The 21,473-nt window shown below is 45.7% G+C and overlaps 1 protein-coding gene across 1 annotated transcript in view; it reads left to right on the top strand.

The window, feature by feature from the left end:
• Positions 1-5,999: 5,999 nt before the first annotated feature.
• Positions 6,000-21,473, top strand: part of LOC120941658 (rab9 effector protein with kelch motifs-like) — a 110,242-nt gene continuing 94,768 nt past the window's right edge. Inside the window, exons 1-2 of the mRNA XM_040355197.1 lie at positions 6,000-6,252; positions 8,818-8,889. Coding sequence (XP_040211131.1) covers positions 8,828-8,889 — 62 coding nt within the window. The 5' untranslated portion in view covers positions 6,000-6,252; positions 8,818-8,827. The remainder of the gene's footprint in view (positions 6,253-8,817; positions 8,890-21,473) is intronic.

The following is a 21,473-nucleotide window of genomic DNA, read 5'->3' as shown; positions in this document are numbered from 1 at the left end:
CGAAGAGTTATCTTAAACTCATCGAACTTCTCCTGTTTCACGCCAATCGAAATAATCATCCTGCAACAACATGGACACCCCCGCCCATTCTGGGTAAAACCATCACCCCTATCACCAAAGTCAAAAGTCTGAGTCATTTTTGACACCCACATGACAATGGATGCACAAATAGGGTCAGTAGTCAGCGGATCGCACCATCTGCTGTGCCTACTACGCAGACTCACTCCCTTTATCCCAAAAGAAGACATAGCAGTCGTGGTGGGAACAATTATCAACTCCAGACTTGACTATGCAAATGCCCTCTACCTCGGACTCCCAAAATACCAAATCACTCGTCTGCAAGTCGTTCAAAATACGGCCGCTCGACTCGTGACTGGGAAAAAACCATGGGAATCAATCTCACCTTCACTGAGATCCCTTTATTGGTTGCCTGTAAAATACAGAATCACCTTCAAGGCACTCTGTCTAACGCATAAGTGTGTTCAAGGAAATGCCCCCCAATATCTATGCGAAAAACGAAAAGCTCACAACCCCAATCGCGTTCTGCAATCCACCAACCAAAATCTACTCCAGATACCCAAAGCCAGATACAAGTGCAAAGGAGAACAAAGATTTGCAGTCCATAGACCTAGACTATGGAACGCTCTACCAACCAGCATCCGACTGGAGGTGAACTACTTGGCCTTCAGAAGAAAAATCAAAACCCATCTCTTCTGAGGGCAAAAAAAGTTTACCCAGGGAATGGATACTGTGACGAGACTCTTTGCTCGCTCGATTCTGCTCTCCCGACACTCCTCTGCTACTATTGAGTCAGCTTGCAGATTGCAACGTCTGATGGTCCAGTTATCCAAGGTTCCGGGCAGGGCCGGCCTTTGGGGTGTGCGAGCTGTGCGGCCGCACAGGGCGCCATGGGCAACAGGGGCGCTGTGCGACTGTCACAGCTCGCAGAATGTGAGTCGCAGACTCACAGACAGGTGCGGGTGAACGGGGTGCTGCCGAAGTGTTAGACTGTTCCTTTCCCTCCTCCTCCTCCTCCTCGTCTCACACACAGAGCAGGTGGTGCTGGTAGCGGAATGCAGCTTCTAACGAGAGTCGGCGAAGTTCTGTGAAGGGGAAGCTCCAGTGGATGGATCCCATCCCACCGCCTTCTGCAGCCTGGCCGACTGCCCAGAGAGAACGTAAGTACCCGGACGGCTGGCCGTGCCGCCTCCCTGTGTGCCTGGATAGGAGAAGAGGCGGCCGGCGGGGACAGCTGCACATGGAGGAACTGATCTTTCCATATTCCTCCTGCAGCCGCTGAATGACCGCTTCTTCTACGGGTGTTCATTGGCTGCAGAAAGAATATGGAAAGATCAATTCCTCCATGTGCAGCTGTCCCCGCCGGCCGCCGCTTCTCCTATCCAGGCACACAGGGAGGTGGCCGGGTACTTACGTTCTCTCTGAGCGGTCAGCCAGGCTGCAACAGGCGCTGGGATGGGATTCAACCACCGCTCCGGTTATACAGCTTCTTTTACTGCCCCCGTGCTCCCTGGTTCCTCCCAGTTCTCCCTGCATACCCCCTCTGTTTAATAGTCCCCCCAGTGCTCTCTGATCCCATGCTCCCTGGCTCCCTCACTGTGCTGTCCAGTACCCCCCACTGCTCCGTCCAGTACCCCCCACTGCTCCCCAGCTCCCCCCACTGTGCTGTCCAGTACCCCCACAGCTCCCCCTATGCTCTCCCTCCCACTGTGCTGTCCAGTACCCCCACAGCTCCCCCCTATGCTCTCCCTCCCACTGTGCTGTCCACTACCCCCACAGCTCCCTCTATGCTCTGCCTCCCACTGTGCTGTCCAGTACCCTCACAGCTCCCCCTATGCTCTCCCTCCCACTGTGCTGTCCAGTACCCCCACAGCTCCCCCTATGCTCTGCCTCCCACTGTGCTGTCCAGTACCCCCACAGCTCCCCCTATGCTCTGCCTCCCACTGTGCTCCCCAGCCCCCCCCACTGCTCCCCAGCCCCCCCCCGCTCCCCAGCTCCCCCCCCGCTGTGCTGTCCAGTCCCCGCCAATGCTCCCCAGCTCCTCCCCACTGTGCTGTCCAGTACCCCCCACTGCTCCCCAGCTCCCCCCCACTGTACTGTCCAGTACCCCCCACTGCTTCCCAGCTCCCCCCCACTGTGCTGTCCAGTACCCCCCACTGCTCCCCAGCTCCCCCCACTGTGCTGTCCAGTACCCCCACAGCTCCCCCTATGCTCTCCCTCCCACTGTGCTATGCAGTACCCCCCCCACTGTGCTGTGCAGTACCCCCCACTGCTCCCCAGCTCCCTCATGCTCTTCTTCCTACTGTGCTGTCCAGTCCCCACACAGCTCCCCTATGCTCTCCCTCCCACTGTGCTGTCCAGTCCCCACCACTGCTTCCCAGCTCTCCCCCCCCCACTGTGCTGTCCAGTCCCCCCACTGTACTGTCCAGTCCCCCCACTGCTCCCCCTATGCTCTCCCTCCCACTGTGCTGTCCAGTCCCCCCCACTGTGCTGTCCAGTCCCCCCACTGCTCCCCCCTATTCTTTCCCTCCCACTGTGCTGTCCAGTCCCCCCACTGCTCCTCACTCCCACTGTGCTGTCCAGTCCCCCCCACTGCTTCCCAGCTCCCACATGCTCTACTCCCCACTGTGCTGTCCAGTCCCCCCACTGCTCCCCCCATGCTCTCCCTCCCACTGTGCTGTCCAGTACCCCCACTGCTCCCCAGCTCCCCTTATGCTCTCACTCCCACTGTGCTGTCCAGTCTCCCCCATGCTCTACCCCCCACTGTGCTGTCCAGTCCCCCCCCACTGTGCTGTCCAGTCTCCCCCACTGCTCCCCAGCTCCCCCCATGCTCTCCCTCCCACTGTGCTGTCCAGTCCCCCCACTGCTCCCCCATGCTCTCCCCCACTGTGCTGTCCAGTCCCCCCACTGCTCCCCAGCTCCCCCTATGCTGTCTAGTCCCCCCACTGCTCCCCTTATGCTCTCACTCCCACTGTGCTGTCCAGTCCCACCCTCTCCCCCTCTCTCTCCCTCTTCCCCCCCACTCTCTCTCCCCACTCTCTCCCTCTCCCTCCGCTGTGGATGTGGAATGATTCAGTGACACAGGGGAAAATCCTAGAGGGGTTGTCACCTTGCTGGATTTCAGATGTTGTATTGGCTGCATATATCTGATGGGTGAGGAGTGTGCCCTGGAAGGGGTGCTGATCGCCTGTGTGCTAGATCCACGCATCTTTCTGCAGCCATTTTTACTTGCTTGAATTTTTTTATCCATTCTGAGCATGAGTGGGGCCTCGTGTCAAAATTTTGCCTAAGGCCTAGAGCCGCCTCTGCATACTGCCCCCCCCCTCCTGAAACACTGCCCCTCCATCATTCTTCCCCCTCGTCACACTGCCCCATCATATTTACCCCCCCCCCTCCTGTCACACTACCCCTGTCATACTGCCCCCTCCTGTCACACTTCCCCCATCATACTGTTCCTTCTTGTCACACTGCCCCCTTCTTTCACACTCCCCCCTCTGGTCAAACTTTCCAGATACCCTTCTTTGGTCACACTGCCCCCCTCCAATCAAAATACCCCATCACACTGCCCGCCCATTCTTTTACAATAACCCCCCTATCATACTACGGTTTAGGGGCCCTTCATGGTTTCATGCACTGGGGGTTATAGTTATGCCTCTGCTCTTCCGGCTGCTACTCCTCCTCCCTCCCAGGTAACGGGCATAGATAAGACTGCCTTTTTTTCCATTGCTTCTCTCCCTCCAGACAGTAGGCTCCAGCCCCCTGCAATTAACAACAGTTTCCACCCACCAGCAGGGCTGTCTTAATGAGAGGGCACACCTGGGCACTGTCCAGGGGCCCCAGCTGCATGGGGGGGCCCTGTCCTTTCCCCAAAGCAGCTGATCCTTGAGCCTGGGCTGCCCCAAAATTGGGGCAGCCCGGGCTGCCGCTCTAAATCCCAGATATCCCTCCAGCACTCTGACCCCTCTACACCATAAATATCCCCTACCTCCTACTTACTGGATTTCTGTTTACCTGCACTCCATTGTAGGGGCCCCAGAGCATTACTTTGCCCAGGGGCCCATGATGCTATTAAGACAGCCCTGCCCACCAGTCCAGCACAAAGATTACGCTGAACTGGTGGCATGTGGGATGAGGAGGAGGAGGAGCATGCACTTAAATTGTCTGTTGTTAAAACAAATTATTTGTTACAGATATTTTTTTCCTCTTTGTGTATGTTTAGGTGACCAGGGGGCGAGGGGTGAAGATGGGGGGGGGGCGCACCACAGGATTAGCTCACACAGGGCGCCTGAACACCTAAGGCCGGCCCTGGTTCCGGGATCCGAATTACAGCTATGTGCCATTCGGACCCATTAAGAACACACACCAGGCAGGCTGTATGTAAGTTCAAACAGAACTCTCTTTAATGGCCGCATTCTGCTGGTTATATACAGTTTACAAGCTTATCAATCAAAGAACAATAAAATCTCCACCCCTTTTCACACACTGGGGCTTCCATACAGATTATAGGTAGACACTCTGGTGCCGACCCTGACAAGACACATTTCTTTAGATAATGACATTAGTGAAGTTAATTACTAATTGTAACAGAATACAGAATAACAGAATAACAACGAAGCAATCAGATTAACCTGAGCCAATTATCTAATCATTTAGCCTGACGAGGTGAATAGGCGTCTCGTCTGCAATTCCCCACGATACAATACACATCTCTTAAGGTCTTCTTCACACACACAATGGATCAATTGACCTTTATAATAGAGAGCTGGCTGGTGGTGGGACATTAGCATTTCAACAGTCTGTTATGCAGAGGAATGAGTCACTCTGGCCCACATGAAATCACCTGTAATATGTACCACCTCATGTAATGCATGAATTATGATTTATTAGCAACCCTCTCCTGTGTAACAGATGTCAAGTAGAAACACTTTAGCATCCCAAGGTCCATGACAGATACTAAGCGCCCAGAGGCGATTCAGTTCGCATGTGTTGCGCTATATAAGTTTCTCACTCACTCGCTCACTCACCAGCTGACAATAGAGCTGATCAGAGACTAGAACGGCTTCAATTGTCTCTATGGCCTAAGAAACCAGAAGCTACGAGTATTTCCTGTTGTATGTAAACAGCAATTGCACCATGCATGTGAGGTATCACCGCGAACATCAGATTGATGGCAGTATTTTTAGCAGTAGACCTATATACATACGATTTTGTGTGTTCGATACGGTGCAAAAAAAGTCCAATTTTCTGTAGGCTCTCTTTTTTGTTCTGTATAACAGAAATTAAGAAATTTTGTTTTGTTTTTTTTTCTCAAAATTTTTGGTGTTTTTAATTTATTTAGCAAAAAATAAAAAACCCATTGGCAAATAAATACCACCAAAAAAAATCTCTTTGTGTGGAAGACATGATAAAACACGTGACAGTGCTGAAAGCTGAAAACTGGCATGGGCAGGAAAGTGCCTGGTATTGAAGTGATCGAAAAGGTGAACTTTTAGGTTGTGGGTGGTGGGAGGACCGGGATGATGAAAGGGAGTTTTTAAAGTGAAGCTTCACTTTAACTGGTTAGTCCCCTCCTCGGTGTTACAAAGAATGGGGTTTGTGGATTATTTTGTTGCTTTTCATAATAAGGTCCACACAGTAAATCATAGTATGTCATAATTTTCATACGTAGTATATTTTCATAGTAAGTCATAATTAAAGTTTAATTCATACTAGTAGTATTTTATATGTTTTATACTTTTTTGTTTGCTTCTTCCAGATTAAACCTGTACATTTATACCATGCAGTTCAATAATTGTGTAGAATATACTGTCTTTCACCTAAATGGCCTTTTAATGAATTGATTGATCTAATGTTGGTCTTGAACAGACGCAGAGTGTAAGAAACTTTCTTTACCACCCTGGTTTCTAAGGTACACATCGCACCAAGGTGATCTGATCTCCTGGAATACACGAAACAAAGAGTATAATATATCAGCATTACCTATGAAGTGTTCTTCTGCTGATCCGGAAACCATTCATGCAACTTTCATAGTACTGGCTGCTTTTGTTTGCTTTGAGCCATGGCAACAAGTGCCAAGTTAAATAAACTAGTCATCAAAGCTGCATGTTGAAGACTTCAATTGATCTTTCTCTAGTTTTAACTTTTTTTTCCCAAAGGAATACTACATTTTTCTTACCACTTGTCTAGTTAAACTCTTACTTTGGATATTAACAAAGTCATCGGTGAGAGTATCAGGTAAGTAAATACCAAGTATTATGCAGGAGGAAAGGAAATGAAGCATGGAAATAATGTGTGGCTTAACTTGTGGTTGAAATGCTTGTCTAAGAGGTTTGTGGTTTTTTAATGTGTTTGTAAAGTCACAAGAGAGTTTTAGTATCATTTTTCTATAGGAATTAGTGTGAATTAGTGTATATAAATACATTTTATTTGCTGACACTTTACACGGAGTACCTAAATATAGCTATGCAGATGTGTTTTTAATGTATAACACTATTTTTGTAGGTGTATTCCTACTCTTTTTAAATCTTCTTCTTTATGTTTTTAAAGTGTCAAACATGTGTAATTCCTTTTTAAATATATGTAATATTTGACCCTTGGGCATCCTAAAAGTCCATCAACACAAAATTACCTCTTTCTGATATAATTGAGACGTGGTTCCCAGATGTACACTTTATTGTTAAAAGTATTGGGACGCCTGCCTTTACACGCACATGAACCTTAATGGCATCCCAGTCTTAGTCCGTACGGTTCAATATTGAGTTGGCCCACCCTTTGTAGCTATAACAGCTTCAACATCTCCTGGGAAGGCTTTCCACAAGGTTTAGGTATGTCTATGGCAGGGGGTCTCAAACTGGTGGCCCTCTAGCTGTTTGCAAAACTACAAGTCCCATGAGGCATTGCAAGGCTGACAGTTACAAGTATGACTCCCACAGGCAGTTGCATGATGGGACTTGTAGTTTTACAACAGCTGGAGGACCGCCAGTTTGTGACCTGAACTGATGTTGGACGAGAAGGCCTGGCTCGCCGTCTCCGCTCTAATTCATACCAAAGGTGTTCTATCGGTTTGAGGTGCAGGCCAGTCAATTTCCTCCACTCCAAACTTGCTCATCTATGTCTTTATGTCTGGGAGGGGTAGCATGTGAGACACAAATAAAGGAGGATTGAGGAAAGCTAAAAGATGTTTTTTGTTTACTTTATGAGGCTTGTTCATCACATAGTAAGGGTCCATTTACACCAGCTGCTGCATTACAAAGCAGTGGCTGGTGTGCGTTGTGGTGCAGGCAGTGCTGATGGGCTATTCCCGGCACATCGTACTGTTCATTTTGTTTTTAAAAATGCTCAAATACCATCACAACGCAGTGGCGTGAACAGGCCACACCAGAGAAAAGGCTTTTTGCCTTGAGGTGGGGGTGTGATGGGAATAGCTGCCCAACACAGTCCTGCTGCATCTGGTGTAAATGGACAATAACTAGATGTGGAATTTGTTTAGACTGTCATGCAGTAGTCTTTAGTTGTACTGTAGGATCCAAAGGTGTTGTTAGACACTGGCACCTAGGGCACCCTAAGTTCTTTTGCCACCATCAAAAATATATATACAAAATATACATATTTATGCTAAACTTTGGTTGTGAGATTTTTTTTTATCTGGCACATCCATTATCACATCCCCAATTAGGAACTGTATTTCTCTCCTCACAGAATTATGGTAAGCAGAACGTTAAGTGAATTAGAGAGTAACTAATTACTGTGTTTCTATGTATACCAATGCTTCACCAATTTATATCTCTTTTTCATTTAGTAGAATATTGCATATTGATTAACAGGGATTATCCATTTCATGTAAAATTTGCTTTTGGAACACTTTCTATTTTATCTACTTTTGAACAAACTTTTCAACTAAGTATTTTTAAGCAGTTATGGTACATTTTGATTTTTAATTTCAGCTACATAATCATAATTGCAAATTAGATTATGTTTAAAGCCACACTCTAGACAAATATAAAACTGATTGTTAAAATCTAAAGTTATTGTTTTTTTTTTTGTTTTTTTTTTTTCAGTTTAGAGTAAGGAATTGCTAAAACCTGTCATTTTAGTTTTTGCATTCTGTGTCTTCTTGTTCAGAGGACTTAAAGTACAACTACAACTTTTTTTTTTTGGAGAGGGATTAGAACCCCTGCCAGTTTATTTTTATTTATTTTTTGGACTGTCCGTGTCCACCTCTGGGACGTCCTCGACACTGGGACGTCCTCGACTTTGTGGGGTGATATCTGAATGATGCCTGCAGCTACGGGCATCATTCAGATACCACTGTCTTCAGCCAGCAATTCTCTGCACGATAAGAATGATCAAAGCGACGCCCCCCCTCCCGCCGCCATCCGGTGCTTCTCAGGGCTCTCCCGTGCCATCGGGGGCCCGGAGAGTGAATCGGCCGGTGCTGGCTGGAGAGTGAATCGGCTGGTGCTGGCTGGGAAGCATAGAGATGACTGGTGACCAGATGGTCACCAGTCATCTCTATGACCGTTGGACACCCAGGTGCGACGTTATGACGTCACGCCCGGTACCCGGAAGTAAACAAAGCCGCAATCGCGGCTGTCGGCCTGAGATCGGTGAATTTTTTTCACGATCTCATGCTTGTAAGCCTGGAGGATAGATGTGGGGTCTTATTGACAAATTGGTTATTTGCAAAACCAAACCAATTTAATATATTCCAGCAATATTTCACCTGCAATAAAAATGATATGAACTTAACAGCAAATACACTCTATGTTTTTACACTCTAATGTTTTATCATTCTTTTAGCTGCATAATCATGGCTCTGGCAAGCGGTCATTGGATTGAAATGAATGTCTGCGGTGATCCACCAAGACGTCGGTAGGAGATATACCCTGCATTTTACAATATCCTTGTGAATGTCTGAAAGAAATACAATTGAAAGCTGAAAGATTGGTTTTCAATAAATGAATACTTTAGCTGAAGCACAGTCAGGAATTATCATTGTTTATTACCATCTTTGACTATAACATTACTGGCGAAAAAAATAGTCACTGATTTTTCAAGCATTTTATAAATATAGTAAAATTTTTGACCCTTGTATAATGATTTTCTACATAGCCATCCAGTGTAACTAAAACTTAATGTGGACCTAATGTTGGGTCAATTCAGATAAACAGAAGCGGTAAACAACTACCGTATATACTCGAGTATTAGCCGACCCGAACAGAAGCAGAGGCACCTAATTTTACCACAAAAAAATGGGAAAATATATTGACTCGAGTATAAGCCTAGGGTGTCCATCTGCATGCCTCACTTTGCCTCACTGTGTCCATGTGCATGCCTCACTGTGTCCATGCCTCACTGTGCCCATGACTAGACTGACGTTTAACATGGGAGTCTAGGAAAGGGGTGCCCGGCATTGAAAAATCGATGCTCCCCAGCCGTAGGTCCCCCAGACAACAAACTTTGCACACTTGTAGAGGAGAAATGGGGCTAAGTTCGGGGTCCAGGGGACCTACGACCGGCCAATACCGGGTCCCTAAAGTCACCAGAGATATTACCGTTTAACATAGGAGTCTATGGAAGGGGTGCCCGGATTTGAAAAATCTGTATTTCCCGGCTGCAGGTCCCCCGGACAACAAACTTTGCACACTTGTAGAGTGGGGCTACATCTGTGCCAAGTTTGGGGTCCAGGGGGCCTACGACCAGCCGGTACCGGGTCCCCAAAGTCCAGGAGATCAGGCGCAAAAAGGTGACTCGAGTATAAGCCGAGTGGGGCATTTTCAGCACAAAAAATGTGCTGAAAAACTCGGCTTATACTCGAGTGTACCACGCAATATGTATAATAAGAAGCTCTGTGCAAATACATATGATGCAATCGCAAATCTAGGTGTTGGTTATCACATATTGATGGACAATGAATAGTCCATAGAATTTGAGTAATTGGCCGATATGAAATTGGCCCACAGTGACACATGAAACACCCAAGAAAACGTGATAGGATTAAAGATGCAGCTTCCACCTCTGCACACACTGCCGCTTACCAGCTATAAATGATCTCCTATTACGGGAGATCACACGTGCTTTTGAATTGTTACCCAGCCCGGGGCTTTAAGAAGCACACCAATAGTCTCAGCGTCTTCACCAGTGGAGATCCTCACAGGTATATGTATCCAATTGATCCCCATGAGAAAATAAAAGCTTCCATAGTATAAATCCTTAGAAGTGAACAGTGGCCAAATCCTTGTGGGATAGGTTCCAACAGATATAAGTTTATATTTTATAACCTATATTCTACAGAAACTTATTGGACAACATTAGCACTCATTCAAGTGTGTGGACACCAGTTACTTTAACTCGCTCTATGAAAAGGACCTGTATGAGTTATTTCAGGTTTCTAATGACAAGGGTGCTGGCACCAAGGAAAGAGATTGCAAAGACTGCAGGTATCTGGTAATGAACAGCAAAATGTGGAGAACTTAGGGAAGAGTTGCCTAGATCTAGCAACTTTGCTGAATGTAATCATTGTTCCAATCCATGGAGTGCAGGGAGATAGGTGGGACGTGGTTTTTGGTGGGCAGAGAAGCAGCAGGTAAAAGGGTGGAAGTAGTGACATGCCTAAAGCTAGCCATGGCAATGAACCAGTCAAAATTAACCCATGGATGGCTCTATTGGCACACTCCTGCCCAACATCCTTCGACCGGAAAATCAAAAGGTATCAGGAGTAGCATTGTCAGTCAAACAACATCTACATCCAATCAGATGCATAGTTCATGGACTAGGCTTCTGTTTTTTTTTTTTTATATACAAGAAAAAACCTAGGGCTCGAGGCACAGTATGACCCCTCAGGATTTTAGAAGGCGGACCAGGTATGAGTTAAAATTTAAGTTTACACAATGAAAATTGTATAGATCATAAAATGGTATACACAAATATACAATATATGACACACATGTATCCAATGTTAATAGCAAATTGATGCCTTATAACATGTGATCTCAGCTACCCTGTGTGCTTTGATGGGCTAGCAAGAGTACATGTTAGGATAAATGACACCTGACATGTTTCGGACTGAAATGGTCCTTCCTCATAGGCTTACTGTCATTAGAAGAGTTATAAAGTATTCTACAATATAAATAATCAAAATTAGTACAATAAATGTGATATATATCTCAAAATCACTTTCTCATGATTTCTCTCTGAGCGATAATGTTGCATGATCACAACCATATTGATGTTAATAGCATTCAAAGTTATACTTACATAGGCAAGCTAGTTGCATATTAAAAACCAGGAAGATGGATATAGGCTGGGTGCTCCTGACTAGGGATGAGCTTCGTATTTGAGTCAAACTCATGTTCGACTCGAACATCGTATGTTGGATCGTTCGTCAAAATACGAACAAAGCGGGTCGTTCGCGCCAAATTCGAGTTACGTTTCACAGACCATAATTCACTGCGGCATCGCTGGCTGATGATTGGCCAAGCATGCATTATGACCCGCATGCTTGGCCAAACACAGCTTGCAAAAAACTGAGAGCCATAATTGGCCAAAGCCAGGGTGGCTTTGGCCAATTATGGCTCAGGGGGTTTAGTACACGCCCCACACTATAAAAGGCCGCCTGCAGGTGGGCCTTGTGTAGTATGTTGCGGTGGTTAAGAGAGGACAGTGTCATTTTTTGCAGGTAGATAGAGCAGGCAGGCTAGTCAGTTAATGTTACAGTGTGTAGAGGATATATATACATCCCAGGTGTTGTACATATATTTATACCAGCCCTCAAAATTTCCACTCGCCTGCTAGCATTTGGCGAGTGGATTTAAGCTGGGGGCGAGTGATGACAGGGCTGCATGACCAATGACCCTTCAATCTGTGCCTACACTTAAAGCCCCGATGCGATTGGCGGCCGAAGAGGAAAAGTTCATGCTTGGGAAAAGTAGTCTAGTGAGCTGCGCACAGGCAGAGCAGTACACAGGTGCTCTCCTTACAATTCTCATTAAGCTATGGGACCTAACAGTATGACCTCTCTGAGCTTGCCCCCCTCCCCCCGACCAATTTAGCTGGAGAGCAGAGAGCAGGGAGCAAGAAGTAATGAGTCAGGTGGAGGATTGCGAAAATTACCACTCCGGGTGTCCCAGGTAGGCAGTGCAGCGCTCACTGAAAGTTGCCCTGACATGAGTGTGGCAGCCTTCCAGTTTGTGCCGTTTTCTTCTCCTTGTGCTCTATATGTAGGTGTCCAGCAGTTCAGCCTGAGCACTGTGAGCAGACTGGTCTCAATGTGTGCTGTGCGGTGTCAATGTGCGCTGTGCTATGGTGTCAACGGCTGTGCAGTTGTGTGGATCTCGGCGCTGGATTGTACTCCCTCCCGCTGTGCTGCAGCTCCTCTCCTAACTGCCAGCCTGAATAAAAGGGGGAAGTGGGGACATGCAAGCGTGGAGCCGCACACACAGGCTCCTGATGATGAGATGAATAGGAGAGGGAGAGAGAGGATAGATGGATGGATGGGAGTTGCAGAGGAGACAGCAAGAGAATGGGGAAGAGATCCAGTTCTAGTGCCCTGTTCCTCTGGTCTGCCCCCAGTGCCCTGTCCCTCTGGTCTGCCCCCAGTGCCCTGTCCCTCTGGTCTGTCCCCAGTGCCCTGTCCCATTTTGTTAAAGTTGTTTTTGGTAATATTTAATTGTGTAACTTGATTCTGCATAAAACATTTAACAGTGTCATTCCATGAGATAATCTACGAGGGCGTGTTTAGGGGCGCAATTAGGCGTGAAGCAGTGTATGAATTAGGTGGGGCAACTGGTGGCGAGTAACTCTTGAGGCCTGGCTAGTAGCTCAGGGCTTGAAATTTTGAGCCCTGTTTATACACTGTATAGTTTAGCTAGATCAGTTCTTCCTAATTTACTGGCAGGCAGGTGATTGTGCTAGCTGCAGTATTCTTACATGGTTTATTGCCTGTGTCCTCTGTAGTTTGCACCTAAAGCTACTTGGTGTGTACTGGCCGTGTGCTCTGTAGCACATGTATGTACAGTACGTACAGGTACGTCCTGTACTAGTACCCAGCCGAGACCCGGTCCGAAGCTCCGGGACCCGCGGTTCCGATCGCCGCTGGAGTCACGCGATCGGTCCCCGGAGCTGAAGAACGGGGAGAGCCGTGTGTAAACACGGCTTCCCCGTTCTTAACTGTGGCGGCTGCATCGATCGTGTCATCCCTTTTATAGGGGGACACAATCGATGACGTCACACCTACAGCCACACCCCCCTACAGTTGTAAACACACTTCAGGGAACACAAACCCATCAGCGCCCCCTGTGGTTAACTCCCAAACTGCAACTTCAATTTTCACAATAAACAATGCATTTTAAATGCATTTTTTACTGTGAAAATGACAATGGTCCCAAAAATGTGTCAAAATTGTCCGAAGTGTCCGCCATAATGTCACAGTCATGAAAAAAATCGCTGATCGCCGCCATTAGAAGTAAAAAAAAAAATGAATAAAAATGCAATAAAACTATCCCCTATTTTGTAAACGCTATAAATTTTGCGCAAACCAACCGATAAACGCTTATTGCCATTTTTGTTACCAAAAATAGGTAGAAGAATACGTATCGGCCTAAACTGAGGAAAAAAAATGTTTTTATATATTTTTGGGGGATATTTATTATAGCAAAAAGTAAAAAATATTGCATTTTTTTCAAAATTGTCGCTCTATTTTTGTTTATAGCGCAAAAAATAAAAACCGCAGAGGTGATCAAATACCACCAAAAGAAAGCTCTATTTGTGGGAAAAAAAGGACGCCAATTTTGTTTGGAAACCACGTCGCATGACCGCGCAATTGTCTGTTAAAGTGACGCAGTGCCACAAGCTGAAATTTCACCTGGTCAGGAAGGGGTATATGTGCCCAGTAAGGAAGTGGTTAAGTGGGCTGAAAGGAAGCATTTGTCTTTTAGACACATGCCCCTTCTATGACACTGCAGTGAGAGGCGCGCCTCCACTGCAGCATTTTTATTGGACAGCTGGGACCAATGGTACTTTACCATTGGCCCAAGACTCCAAGCTGTTTATTGAGCTCAGTGCCTCTGACAAGAAGTGAGAGGCACTGAGCTCATCCTTTCAGTCTGCTGCAGAGTGTGGCTGCTTGTATTTAAAGTGGCCGCTCTGTATTCAGTTTCTGACAGGCTGCGCAAGGAGCCCAATATCTCTAGAACCATAGGTCGTAGGAGCCCCACATTTTTACCCCAACAATTTGGGGTATCTATGACCCCAGGTCACCAAGCTATGACCCTTAAAGCTTGATTTTTTTTTATTTTTTTTATGTTCATAGCAGGTAAGGCCCCGCCTCCCCTGACTGCACATTCCTGCTTCCCTGTGCATGCTGGATATTGTAGTCATTAAGCAGAGCTGCTTTATGAGGCATGTGAGGACTCAAACTACACTTCCCAAGTGGTTCAGCTCACTTTATAAGTCATCTGCTCGTCATTCTGTTGCTATATTGTAGTACTGTGTGCATTTCTCCCACAGGCCTAGGTACACCACACCCGCCCGTGACATTGCCAGAGGCATTTATTTGCAGGGGGCCACGACCCCTCAAAATGGAAACTGTCCCCAGCAAATGGAAATTAATGATAACCCTACCCTGTGATCGGTAATCTGATATCATGAAAAAAGTCACTAAATTCTCCTTACTGTCACTCACAAGGAGAGAATAAGGAAGATGCAAAGCACATCATTATGTGCCCTAATGGTACATAAATAAAGTACATAAAGCATGCGTGAGAATCTAGTTGTACTGCTTTACACAGATTAAGGTAAAACTAAAGGCAAACTGTCTATTTTCATTTTGTATAGTGTATTGAAAATGTTTTATTTCTGTCAGTCTCCCATTAACCACTTCAATACAGGGCATTTCACCCCCTTCCTGCCCAGGCCAATTTTCAGCTTTCAGTGCTGTAATATTTTGAATGACAATTGCACGGTCATGCAACACACTGTACCCAAACAAATATTTTTCTCCCCACAAATAGAGCTTTCTTTTGGTGGTATTTGATCACCTCTGCGGTTTTTAGTTTTTGCGCTATAAACAAAAAAATATGACAATTTTGAAAAAAAAAACAATATTTTTTAATTTTCGCTATAATAAATATCTAATTTAAAAAAATAGTAAATTATTTCTTTCTCAGTTTAGGCCAATATGTATTCTTTTACATATTTAAAAAAAAAAAATCGCAATAAGCGTATATTGATTGGTTTGCGCAAAAGTTATAGCGCCTACAAAATAGGGGATAGAATTATGGCATTTTTTTTTTTTTTACAAGTAATAGCGGCGATCTGCAGTTTTTATCATGACTGACATTGCGGCAGACATATCGGACACTTTTTACACTATTTTGGGACCATTCACATTTATACAGCGATCACTGCTATAAAAATGCACTGATTGCTGTGTAAATGTCACTGGCAGGAAAAGGGTTAACACTAGGGGGCGATCAAGGGGTTAATTGTGTGTCCTAGGGAGTGATTCTAACTGTGGGGGGGAGGGGATTCACAAGGGGAGGAGACTGATTGGTGTTCCTCGGTACTGGGAACACACCATCAGTCTCCTCTCACCTGTCAGGATGTGGATCTGCGTGTTTACACTGAGGCCCCGTACACACGTCCGAGGAACTCGACGTGCCAAACACATCGAGTTCCTCGTCGAGTTCAGTGTAGAAGCCGCAGAGGATCTCGGCGGGCCGACTTTCCTCATTGAACAACGAGGAAATAGAGAACATGTTCTCTATTTGGCCCGACGAGTTCCTCGTCGGCTTCCTCGCTGAAAAGTGTACACACGACCGAGTTTCTCGGCAGAATCCAGCTCCGACAGAGTTTCTGGCTGAATTCTGCCGAGAAACTCGGTCGTGTGTACGGGGCCTCACAGACTCACATCCCTGCTGTGTGACAGGCAATCGCGGGTGCACGGCGGAAATCACGGCCGACGGGCACGTGCATCAACTCCTGAGTGACACGGCAAGCGTGTGCGCCCCCTAGAGACTCGGGAAGCCAAAGACATCATTTGACGGTGGCTCAGAGGGACAAAGGGTCCCTGCAGCTGTCATATGACTATACCTCGGTAGGGAAGTGCTTAAGGAGATTTTTTTTCTTCACTCCCTGACCCATAGCCAAAACAGGAAATTAGAAGAAATCCCTCCAAAGTGAGGAAATACCTGGTTATCACCAAAACTAGTATTTCCATTTACAGATTTCCCCCCTATTACTGTTTCCTTTTACTTTTACTAATAATGATAAACAGGAAAAACTGAATGGGAGAACAGACAGCAATAAAAACCTGACAGGTGTTCTAATCCCTCTCCACACTATTTAAAATTGTATAAATGTTTGCCCTTAGTTCTATTCAAGAGCTGATCTCAGGGTTTCATTTAACTTGCCGACCAGCCGCCGCAGTTATACGGCGGCAGGTCGGCTCTGCTGGGCGAGATTACGTAGATCTTTGTCACCTTGCCGTTCAGCCAATAGGTGCCCGCACGTGCGCCCCCCGCTCGCCCCTGACGCCGACACGCGTGCCCGGCGGGCGCAATCACTGCCAGGCACCCGCGATCGTTCGTTACAGAGCGAGAACCGGGAGCTGTGTGTGTAAACACACAGCTCCCGGTCCTGTCAGGGGGAGAAATGCCTGATCGTCTGTTCATACAATGTATGAACAGCGATCAGTCATTTCCCCAAGTCAGTCCACCCCCCTCCCTTCAGTTAGAACATACTTAACCTCTTCCTCGCCCCCTAGTGTTAACCCCTTCCCTGCCAGTGGCATTTTTATAGTAATCAATGCATTTTTATAGCATTGATCGCTGTAAAAATGCCAATGGTCCCAAAAATGTGTCAAGTGTCCGAAGTGTCCGCCATAATGTCGCAGTACCGATAAAAATCGCTGATCGCCGCCATTACTAGTAAAAAAAAAATATTAATAAAAATGCCATAAAACTATCCCATATTTTGTAAACACTATAACTTTTGCGCAAACCAATCAATAAACGCTTATTGCGATTTTTTTTTTTTTACGAAAAATATGTAGAAGAATACGTATCGGCCTAAACTGAGGAAAAAATTTTTTTTTATATATTTTTGGGGGATATTTATTATAGCAAAAAGTAAAAAATATTCATTTTTTTCAAAATTGTCGCTCTATTTTTGTTTATAGCGCAAAAACTAAAAACCGCAGAGGTGATCAAATACCACCAAAAGAAAGCTCTATTTGTGGGAAAAAAAGGACGCCAATTTTGTTTGGGAGCCACGTCGCACGACCGCGCAATTGTCAGTTAAAGCGTGCCGAATCGCAAAAAGTGGCCTGGTCTTTGACCAGCAATATGGTCCGGGGCTTAAGTGGTTAAAGTCTCACTAAACCCACATCATAAAAAACTATCAATAAATGCTGTATTACATACTGCTCATACTCAGTTACTATGCGATTTGTTTTCTGTATTCTGCAAAAAACCTGGTTGATCCTGCAGCTTTCTATCTCCCCCTTCTGTCTAGGTTAGAAAAAAGGTACTTATTCTTTTTTTTTATTAAAATGATTGCAGTGCCATCATCCACATACAGAAATAGAAGGGATATTGTATAATAAACAGTGTGTGTTTAGTATCACTTTAAATTTAAAGTGATTGTAATGCTTAAGTTAAATAAAAAATGTAATATGTTATACTTGTTTTGTGCAATAGTATTGCAGAAAGGACCCGTGAACCTTCTCTTCTTAGTTCCCCACCAGCACTTTGGGCTCCTTCTCTTTTGTGTGGGCTTGGGTTGTATGCATCTATTGACCCATACAATTGCGGCTCAGCCCTGGTTCCTGCTCTCTGGTCCCCGGTAAACATTGCCCTCCACAGGAGTAGGCTTTGTGTACCCCATGAAAACAAGGCCTTTAGTGCAGGGCCGTCTTAATAGCATCATGGGCCCCTGGGCAAAGTAATGCTCTGGGGCCCCTACAATGATGACAGTGCAGGTAAACAGACATTAAGTAGGTAGGAGGCAGACTGAATCCCCTTTGCATCTATCACTCTCAGTGCCATCATGTGGCCCCCAATTTCAGGGCAGTGTGGGCTTAAGGACCAGCTGCTTTGGGGAAAGTGCAGGGGCCCCCCATGCAGCTGGGGCCCCTGGGCATTGCCCAGGTGTGCCCTCTCATTAAGACAGCCCTGCTTTAATGAAACATGGAGATCAGCTTTAAAGAGATGAAAAACCTTCTGTTTTTACCATCTTAATGCATTTTATGCATTAGGATAAAAAGCCTTTTTGGTGCAGCAGCTCCCCTCAGACCCCCTAATACTTACCTGAGCCCCATCTTTGTACAGCGATGTCCACGAGTGTCTCGGCCATCCAAAACTCTCCCTCCTGGTTAGCTGAGACACAGCAGTGGTGCTATTGGCTCCTGCTGCTGTCAAAGTAATTTAGCCAATCAGAAGAGATAGAGGGTGGGGCCAGGTCGCGACTCTGTATCTGAATGGACACACAGAGCTGTGACTCAGCTCAGGTGCCCCCATAGCAAGCTTCTTGTGGGGGCACTCGACAGGAGGGAGGGGCCATGAGCACCAAAGAGGGACCCAAGAAAAGGAGGATCTGGGCTGCTCTGTGCAAATCCACTGCAATAGAGCAGGTAAGTATAACGTGTTTGTTATTTTTATAGAAAAAAAGACTTTACAATCACTTTAAATAGAAGGTCCGGTTTAAAAAAAATAAAAATAAAAATAAAAGTCAGTAGCTACTAACACTGTATCTGCTGACTTTTAATAAGGACACTTACCTGTCCAGGGTGTCCGCGGTGATGGCAGCCGAAGCCGAGCAATCGCTTGGGTCTCGGCTGCCCCGCCGCCATCCTTGGTGAGGGAATCAGGAAGTGAAGCGTTGCGGTTTCACCGCCCAATTCCCAACTGCGCATTGCGCGGCACTACGTGAATGGGCGATGTCTCCTGGGACGCACACAAAGTCCCAGAAGACACCGCTCCCCCATTCCCCAGGAGGCAGCACAAGGAGGAGAAGAAAGAAGACGGACCGTGGATCAGGAAGTGGCAGATTAGGACGATCTGCCTAGCAACAGGCACTTCAGGTATGTATAAAACCTTTTTTTTTTCTTTTTTTGCAGCATTTTTGCATTTTTATTTTCAGGGTGGAGCTCCGCTTTAAGATAAATAGAGTAGCCTTTCAATTAGGCACATTTCCAGCGTCTGCTGAACTGCATTAGCATCTTAGTGATTCATTTTAAATGTTGTTTGTACTCTAATTTTAACATTAGTCTGTGGTATTGCTCAGGGTTTTATTTGTTCCTTGTTTTATGAATGTAATATTTTTTTTTTTTTGGTATTTCATATCAGCAGATGGAAGCACCCAGTGATTAAGGGTCCTGGCCTCATCTGATTGTACTTGTGAAATTTCATTATAATAAAAGCTACATTGTAATACGAGGGAACTTGATGTCAACCAAAGTGCTGGTTGTAATTCTGCTAGACAATTTGTGCTAATTCTTGCTATTTCCAAGGATTTAACATGAGTACAATGCAGTGAAAGTACCGTCTAGACTAGAGTGAGGAATCAGTGATATATTCTGTGGCTCAGTTATTTAACCATTTGCCTAAAAGAGCTCCTTTCCTTTTTTCCCCTTGTTTCTGTTCTTTATTCCCAAAAAGTAACTTGCAATTACTATTTTATGACTGCAGTGGTAAAAGGAAATCAAATCCTCACTGCACTTATATTTAATTTTCTGCATTCAAACAGGGCTCAAGGGCACCTGTGTCTCCTAATTCTTCAAACATACAAACACATTCATCAAGAAATGAACAAACCCCCTGGCTGTCGTTCGTACTGGAATGACTATAGAGGTAGTAGTGTTAGATATAATGGACTGTAACGCTAATTTATCACGCATACACCGTGATTGAAAGTGGATATTTACAGTATTTAACCAAACATACATTTCCTTAATCATATATCCTTTTATGTTAATCTTAGATTTTCTAATCTTAAAGGTATCCATGCACATAATTTCATTGTCATCCAATCCAGGAAATAAATGTTTAGGAGACATACATGTCTATGTGTTAGTGGTGGTGGGTGTGTGCTTATCAGCAAAATCATTTATGTATCTTTTTTTAGCTGCAACGGTACAGCCTCTTTAAAGTGCGGCAACCAAACAGATCATACACAAAATACAGGGAGAACAACCAATTATAGTGCAATTACACTGCAAACACATTTTGCATCAAATAATCTGTAAGCATCATTTGATACTGACCATTCTGCTGAGTATTGCAACTCCTGCATGGTACAGAGGTCAGTAGTAGGTAGACCGGTGTACAGAGGTCAGTAGTAGGTAGATAAGTGTACAGAGGTCAGTAGTAGGTAGAGCAGTGGACAGAGGGCAGTAGGATGTAGGGCAGTGTACAGAGGTCAAAAGGCAAGGGACAGGGCCAGTAAGACAGCTGGACGAGGGTCAATAGGGCAGATGACAGGTGGTCAGCAGGGCAGTGTAGACAGGGGTCAGCAGGGCAGATGACAGGGCATCGGAGAGGGGTCAGTAGGGCAAAGTGTGGGGGAGCAAGAGGGCACAGTACCAGGTGGGCAGGATGGCACAGTGGGACAGGAGGGCACAGTACAGGGGGCAGGAGTGCATAGTACAGGGGGCAGGAGGGCACCATACAGGGGGGCAACAGGGCACAGTACGGGGGTAGAAGGACACAGGCACAATATGGGGAGGGGCAGGAGTTGCACAATGTGGGGAAGGGCAGGAGGGCACAGTACAGGGGGGCATCAGGAGGCCACAATACAGGGAGTGTCAGGAGGGCACAGTACAGGTGAATATGAGGGCACAATAAAGGGGGGCAAAAAGACACAATATGGGGGATAAGAGGACACAGTATGTGGGTCAGAAGGGTACAGTATAGGAGAGATCAGGAGGACACAGTACGGGGGCAGAAGAGTACAGTATAGGGGGCAGTAATGTATAATACATATGATCTCCTCAAGCAAAGCAGTGCAGGGAAGCTGCTGTCACAGATCTTACCTGTTCTGGCACAATGTCACTGGGCTAAGTCTAAGTTTTGGTGTTTGGTGTGTGCCTATAACGTGTGTTAGAAGTATCTTACAAATTGACAACTTTGTGTAAAATACATTTTCATTTTCTTTTCTGCATTTTCCAAAAACATATGGCAAAAATGTAGTTTTTAACAGGCTCACTATGCTTTTTAAAAAACACCTTGGAGTGTTTGCTTTTCAAAATTGGGTCATGATGTGGGTCTTTTCACTGTCCTGGTGCTCCAGGACTTCCAAAAATGTCATAGGTAGTCAAGAAGTTAGATGTGTAATTTTATGCCCCTTGAAAGCCCAAAGGTGCCCCTTGGAATTTGGGCCCCTTTATGCATCTAGACTGTGAAAAAGTCTCACACAGGTATTTTTTTTTTCTTTTTTACATAAACATTTTGTTGAAGATT

This window comes from Rana temporaria, chromosome 1 (genome assembly GCF_905171775.1).
Source record: "Rana temporaria chromosome 1, aRanTem1.1, whole genome shotgun sequence".
In the NCBI taxonomy this organism is placed as follows: Eukaryota; Metazoa; Chordata; class Amphibia; order Anura; family Ranidae; genus Rana; species Rana temporaria.
This window is presented reverse-complemented; position numbering and strand designations above follow the sequence as displayed.